Here is a 7,747-nt window from a genome sequence, read left to right as displayed (position 1 = left end):
AGAAGGTGGTGAAGCCCAGTTTAGTGGAAGGTGTGCCAAGGCAGGGGACTGGAACTAGATGAACTTTAAGGTCGCTTCCAACCCAAACCATTCTATGATTAAGACCAAAACTGTGCTACAGAAGCAGTTTTCTAGGTTTGGGCCATGCCCAACCCCACTGTACACTCAACTCTGCATTGCAACGTATTCTGTGTCACACACATCACACTGTTTCCCGTGTTAGAAGTGTTAAGAGCCACAAACACCTTCAGAAGCTTCTGCTGGTTTTCTTAAAACCCTCAGAGGGCTCTGTAATGCCTTGGCAGCTAGAAGCAGCAGGCTACCATGGCTGTGTGGCACGCTTCTTGCACTCATCTGATAGTTTCCTCTTCCTATTGCACCAGTCCTTCTCTACCAGCGTGTAAGAAGTTAATAGCTCTTTGATTGTCATCATTTATACGTGTTTGTTAGCACACTTCAGGTATATGCCACATGTAAGTCTATTAGCCTCCTGAAGGCTACCGAAGCTTGCAAACAGCAGAGAAACAATCCTTTTCTATCCTTTGCCAACCGCAAAAAAATCCCAGGATTGAATTAATTGAGAGCAGGAAACTCCCCCTGTTGTACAGCCCACAACTTATGTCTGTCTGTTCTCAGAATCTCTCTTAGAGGTGCTTCAGCAGTTGGTGCAAGTTTAGACAACACCACGCAACCTGGGGCTGAGGAAATCGCGGGCCACGGGTATGTTTATCGCTCCCGGTTCAGCCTGGGTCAGGCACTAGCTCAGCTGGAAGGTGGCAGTGGAGAAGCAAGGAGCCTGGCCGGGGACATCCTCCTCCAACACACTACAGGCCGTAGGGGATTTCAACTAACCTGGCTTTGTACCGGAGTGGAGTGAGGAAGGAGCGCACACAGGTGACCAGGAAGAATTGTTAAGGCAACAGGGAAAAGGTAAAACCCTGTTTCAGTTGCTACTCACTGCCCTTCATTTTAGGCAGGTGCCAGACACATGGCTTTAGTCTGCTCAGCACATCTTACTCAAGAGGACATTTGGGATGTTTTCAAACATGCCACGAAGCTGCCTAATCTCACGATTGAGCTCACCTCCTACAGCAAGCACAGCGGTGAGATCCAGACCAAACCCAGATCTTCGCCCAGGACCGGCTGCTGCGGGCTCCAACCTGAGCACACCAAATACACGACGCTTGCTGTACGTGATGTCCTGGTAACGAGATTAGCTCCTTTCCTTTGCCTGCAACAGCTAATGCTCCCTTTAAGGGAACCAGAAAATTATTTCTCCCACCACCAAGGTATCCCTGGGCTCCTACTTGCCATAAGGTCTGTTTCTTTAAACAAGGAGTTAAGGCTCAAACAATAGCAAACTTGCGTGAAAACACTGCGACGCTTGCTGTACGTGATGTCCTGGTAACGAGATTAGCTCCTTTCCTTTGCCTGCAACAGCTAATGCTCCCTTTAAGGGAACCAGAAAATTATTTCTCCCACCACCAAGGTATCCCTGGGCTCCTACTTGCCATAAGGTCTGTTTCTTTAAACAAGGAGTTAAGGCTCAAACAATAGCAAACTTGCGTGAAAACACTGCTGAATGCACCAAACCTCAGAATAACCCTGCTCTCCCACGCACCCTGATCAGCTCGAGTAAGGGCCCTAAACCACACTGACAGCAGTGCAGGTGTGCTGAGGGGATGGTGCTTTCAGCAGCCCAAACCAGACGTGCTCCGAAAGCTCAGCAGGCTACCTCAGCACTGACAACCAGCCAGCAGACTAGGTGGGATGCCAAGCTGGGTGATGGTGTGTCTTGCTTACTTCATGCTTACAAGCAGCAGCAAGGCAGCTCAACAACCCTTGGGTAATTTCCTCTTTATTTTTTTGTAAAAAAAATGGTTAATCTTACCACATCTGGCTTTCTATCCTAACATTTGCGCTACCCCTCTAAGAAATGGGACACGCCCCTAAGTGTTTTAAGAGTCAAAAATCACTGCTTCTCCATTTGTTGCAGGCTGTGACAACAGCAGAAAAATCACCCTTCTCAGCTATCCAGGCCAATGTCTTTATTTGGAGATTGCTCAGTGGATCTACATTTTTAATAGATTATTCAGTTTCCAGGATAGTCCTGGAAAGTAGAGGAAAACCCATCAGGACACTCCAGAGAGGAGCTGCAATGAAGTGGCTACAAAAGGCCAGCAACTCCAGCACAGCTGCTGTAGGTCAACAGGACACAAGAGACTTTGGAGCAGCAACTTTACTTAGCTCCATCAATCACCACCTCAGTCATCCTCCACCACAATACAGCTTAAGAATTTTTGGTTACATCATCAAGTCTGTTTTCCAGTTCGAAAGGGGTTCCAGCCATACAGAGATGGCCAACTTGTAAGAAAAAACAACACCAAAATTTAAAAAAAGTTAAAAATCACACCACCTTCTCAACCTCTCCGTTCCAATCTTTTCACAGACCCGCCTGTCCCCTCTCCATCTTCGTATTTTTTGTTGTTTTCTGTCCACTAAATACCTCAAATGGTAGTTAGGACACATTCTGTCTAGCTGACATTGTTATAAATGTTCTGAGACTGTTGTTAGATGATGACCACCATGAGCAGACTGATTAGGAGAGGAAAAATAACACGTTGAACCTTTTTCCTAGCCAAGACACCAACGCTAGGGCCGCTCACAAGTATCTGGCTTACCTGCTTTGCTGCTTGCTACTGCCCCAAGGAGCAGAGATGCAGGAAATTTACCTTTTGCATCTTCTGCAATTGTTTTCCCTTCCCTACTTTTCATACACCAGTTAGGTTAGTTTCCTCCAAGTATTTCACTATCACATGTAGAACTTGCATTAAAAAACACACAAACATGCAAGATAATTTATATTCAAAGGGGACCAGGGAAGAGAAACAAAAGGAAAAGATTCCCAAAATAAATACAGGGATTGTTTAGACTAGAACATGTGTTTGGTTTCCATTTGTTTCAGCCTTGTTTGTGCTTGTTTAACACATTATCGGATCTGATTACTACACATAGTCTAACACAAATCTGGAAATGAAACGAGAGAGGGTGGGGGGAAAACAGACATCTAGGAATTCTAACAGTATGAAATTTTTCAGATTTCATGTTGGAGACGATTAAAAAGGAAACATACAGCCAATTAGATGTTTCTTAATGCCAGCAGTCAGCGATCTTGCAGCTGCCAGCTGAGAACGCAGCCGTGCCGACCAACGCTGGCTCTCACAGGCAGCAGGCACGAAAGCAGGAGATGCAGCCTCCCACAGATACCTGCCCCCAGATGCCATGCTTCCAGCTCCCAAGCCTGCTGCCCGCCAAGGTTTGTGAGCTCAGCGCCTTTCCTGCAAACACGGTGGGCTGCCAAGCCCTGTCTCGCACCTCGTGGTATGTAAGGCTGGGGCGAGGGGGTGACCTCTTCAAGGAGTTAGATGAAAACGCACCCTTTTCCCTTCACACACCTCACCAATCATTCTTCAATAATAATAAAAGGAAATTTTTACAGATATTAAATCCAAATCCAAATAATTGCCAAAGATTAGAGAACAGTTCACTGACACACAGATGGGAGATTCTTGGATGCCTTTCTTCTAGTATAAAGCAAAGAAATGAAACAGAAACTTACACTAATAGAATTCCTGCTAAATTACTTCTACTCTCAATAATTTAAAATTTCCGTTTTCTATACAAATATCAACAAACCCAAGAGTTTAGTAACACAGGACAATATAATGCAGAGTTACCATTAGCTCCACACAAGCCACTTTCACGACCAGAAAGTATTCAATTCACACTTACGTTCTATTTTTATTGAATTCAACTAACATTTTTTTTATCAGCGATAACACAGTGCTATATCCAAGACTGAAAAATGTTCTGAAAAGCTTGTTGGCAATTAAATAGACTGGACTAGATTCTCCCTCCAATATTTTCCAACACATTTCTTGAGTCAATACGCCAGCTTCCCTATCAGACTTTCAGCCCCGCTCCCATATTCCCAGGTTCAATGTTACAGATTATCCACACGCACGGTGTATTTGTCAGCATGAAAAAATGTGTCAACAGAATAATTTTATCTGCTAAACTTGTTTGCCAAGGGCTGCCACATCCTGGACTGCTCCTCGTAACCTCAGAACAGCACAGCCTCCGAACCCTTCACGGAACATCACGAACATCTCACTACTTACATACACAGTTAACAAGCCTTAAGACCAATGACCAAAGTTACATGTGAACCAGTGCTAGCACAACACGTGCCCACTAACGCAGAAGAAAACATGGAACCAACTACACAGCCATCCATCCAGAGGTTTGTGTGGGAATCCAAGTGCTCAAGCACTGCCCTGCACCTCTCCTGACGTGCTGCAGGTCATGGAGGGTTTGCAGGACTGCCTGTCCTTCAGTTAAACATCCCCCTCCTCAAACACCCCGACCCCTTCCCTGCCTTCTCTGATTTGATGGAAATAGGCAGCTGAACAGAAAATCTATGGATTTTCATTTGTTTTACCTTTAGCCTTCAAAGAATCCTATCACTTCCGATTAAGGAACTGAGAAGCATCTTACCATAAGGCCAGCTAAGGGAATTCAAAGTCTGCTACAGAACTTAGGGGAGCGAAATTCCCACGTTGAGTTTTTTGGATGTCACTCACTCTTTGCAAGGGTTCACCGCTTTTAAAGAATAAAATATTCACTGCTAGTATGTTGGAATCAAAACACCCAGTGTCTGAATGCTGTCATACCTCCATACAGGTGCGCAGGTGAAATTATTTCCTATGTAGGAGAAGTGGCAACACTGTCAGAAAGTTTCAAATCAGATTTATCTCCAGTTGGCCATTGATTAGAAGTTAGGTATTCCACAGAGAGCCAACTTGGGAGGAGAGAGGGAAGTGCTTTTCCTAAAATATGGGTGCTAGCTTATAGTTTATTTTAAAAAAATTCTTATTTCTAGAAGAAGTTGCAGGGACTGAAAAACATCACGTGTATTGGACACTTCTGCTGTTAGGGACTAAGCAGAAGAGCAATCATGACTACCCCATTCACAGAGCTACCATTCAGTGACACCTCTATAAAAGGAAGAAGATGCCCATGGGAGGAATGAAATCTTAAGTAATAGTTTATATATCCCACATTCTGGGCCTTCCAACGGGCACTGCACTATCAAATTCACTCCACCTTGACACAGTCTAGTATTTTAATGGCAGTGCAAGCATTTATTCTGCTAAGGGGGAAAAAAAAAAAAAAAGGCAGAAAGAGAAGAGTAATTTCTTGCAAATCTGCAATTACATTTCTCCTCACTGCATAAACGATCTCCCCACTGATGCAAACCACCTAGTTGAGGCAGAATGTTTACACTGGCATGCTCGGCCAGACATCCAAGAATTTCTTTTTGCTTTATCTACATCATTAAACATCAAACAGGCCAAGAAATTAACCCTGTGACATTCCTCTAGTTACTGGTTGGTGCAAGGATATGAGCACAGACTGACCTTCCAGCCTACTCCGACGGCAGTTTCTTGCCATCAGGCTCAACACCTTGCTCATTCCTGGGGATAGAGCAGCTGACGCCGGAGCGTTAGAGCACTGTGAAAAAAGAATTCCCACCCATCTTCTGTATGTTTCCCAGCCTCTCAAAACTAGCAAGAGCTTCATGCATTCCAACTCCTCACAGTGATGTGGAGGCAACTTAAACTTCTTCCAGCTTCAAAAAGATTACTGGTCCTGTTGGTTCCCTCCAACTAAGCACAGTGTCTCTCGAGGGAGTGGTAACGTTGGGTTGTACTAATCAGTCACTTAGCATCTGGAGGCTGACTTTTCTGCCTAATAGTCAAAAATCCCCATACAAACCCTAAATGCACTAACAATCGGCCTACCTTAAAATCATCCACATCAAAAGTAAAATTATCAGCTGTATTTCACCACCTGAGCTGAACGGTGTTTGCAGTGAGTGCAACTACTTCAAGTGCAGTTTCAGCTTTAGCAAATTTTCTAATATTATTAAAAATACAAACACCAACGTTGTAAAAGTTTAGCATAGTCAGAAACAAACTCTTCCTCCAGATTTATCCCACCCCTTTCCTTTAGTTTGACTGGGGTTTTGAGGACAAATGGAGACAGTGCTGACTGGGAATCTACTGGAATATCCTCCCCATTTGAAAACACGAACAGCTTCACATAAAAGGTCCTATAAAATGTTCCAAAGCTAGGCTAAATGGATCCCTTTTTAGTCTCCTCTCTTCCACATATTTCCTTACAAAGTGTCTGGGAAGTACTGCAGCATTTCCTTCCCACTCTCTGGTTCCTATGCCCCACTGAGACTGTTAGAACAAGAGAGGTTTTTGATTACCACTTCAGCTAATTAAGAAGAGGGAACAACCTCTTCACCACAGCTAGAAGACATGTAATACAGGGCTTAAACGGTAGTGAGGAAGATTGCAGCTAGACACATCTAATGGGTCAGGATTGCAAAGCAGGGGAACAAACAGGGGGATTTCCTGTACTGGGTACTAGACCAGCTTAAACTCACAGATATTGAGATTAGCGGAGGTATAAACATGCAGATGAGCTCACTAAATCTGTGGTTCTTTTTCTGAAAGGATTCTAAACACAGCTCTTTGTCTGCCCCATTGATACCTCAGGAGGTTAAACTGCTGTATGCTTCCTTAACAAAACACCAAGTCAAGAGAAAGTACAAGATCTAGCTCTTGTTGCCAGATGGATGCCCCTGGGCAGGAGGGGAGTACCTCAGGTTTCAAGCTCAAGGCTTTAAAACACAACAATGCAACAATTAAAGATTCTAACAAAAAAATCACAGGACAGCAAACTTGCTCTGCAAAGAGGAATTCCTAGGCAGCTTACCTCAGTGGACCATAATTCAACATTATGAAAGCCACTATCACCATCACACACAGGGTCCTTCTCTTTGGAGATGATACTTTGAGTTTCTGGTTCTAGACAGGAAAAAATAAACAGAGAAGACACTCAAAGAAGGGGCACGGACATGCAAAGGTATGTCAGAAGCTAAATACACCAAATTACAGTTGCTTTTTTGATTTATATTTGCCTAATTATGTATGAGCGTATGCTAAGTCTACTTAAAAATAGAACTCTTTGGTTTGTACATTATATTCAGCTTCTGTCCAGTCCATCTTCTCAGTGAAGTCTTCAGAAGCACCATGAAATAAAAATTAACAGTCAATTCGATAGTGACAGCTGTCCTGACTTGGAGTTGAGGGAAGTCCTGTTAACATGGCAGGTTGGGCAAGACACCCCCAAAGATCTTCCAGTCAACATATCCATAATTCTGCTCAAGTGCCTTCCACCCGAGCAACTGCTTCATATAAACTCAGATCTTCATCAGTCTCTTACCTCTAATACTACTTCATCCAACTGCCTCTTCAGTGTGCTGTTTTCTTTCTTAAGTTTCTCGTTCTCCAACAAGGCTGCCTCCAGCCTTGCCTCCAGTCCCAACATGTATTCCTTCTTTTTCTTCCGTGACTGAAAGGCTGACTCACGGTTTTTGATCATGCGCTGCTGTCTTCTCAAGACATTGACCTAGACAGACGATACGGAGGCCTGTTAATGACCCAAAAGTTAAAAGTGCTTCTATTTCATGCATAATTTGTTATTTCATGCATAAACCTCATGAAGTTCAAGAAGGCCAAGTGCAAGGTCCTGCACATGGGTCAGGGTAATCCCAAGCACAAGGACAGGCTGGGTGGAGAGTGGATGGATAGCAGCCCTGAGGGGAAGGACT

General features: G+C 44.0%; 1 protein-coding gene across 1 annotated transcript in view; it reads right to left on the bottom strand.

Annotated features, from left to right (window-relative positions):
* Positions 1-757: 757 nt before the first annotated feature.
* Positions 758-7,747, bottom strand: part of ATF6 (activating transcription factor 6) — a 17,492-nt gene continuing 10,502 nt past the window's right edge. The window contains exons 6-8 of the mRNA XM_010153522.1: positions 7,360-7,545; positions 6,850-6,941; positions 758-824 (exon numbers count right to left, since the gene is read on the bottom strand). Coding sequence (XP_010151824.1) covers positions 758-824; positions 6,850-6,941; positions 7,360-7,545 — 345 coding nt within the window. The remainder of the gene's footprint in view (positions 825-6,849; positions 6,942-7,359; positions 7,546-7,747) is intronic.

The sequence above is a fragment of the Eurypyga helias genome, unplaced genomic scaffold, assembly GCF_000690775.1.
Source record: "Eurypyga helias isolate BGI_N326 unplaced genomic scaffold, ASM69077v1 scaffold11476, whole genome shotgun sequence".
Classification (NCBI taxonomy): Eukaryota; Metazoa; Chordata; class Aves; order Eurypygiformes; family Eurypygidae; genus Eurypyga; species Eurypyga helias.
This window is presented reverse-complemented; position numbering and strand designations above follow the sequence as displayed.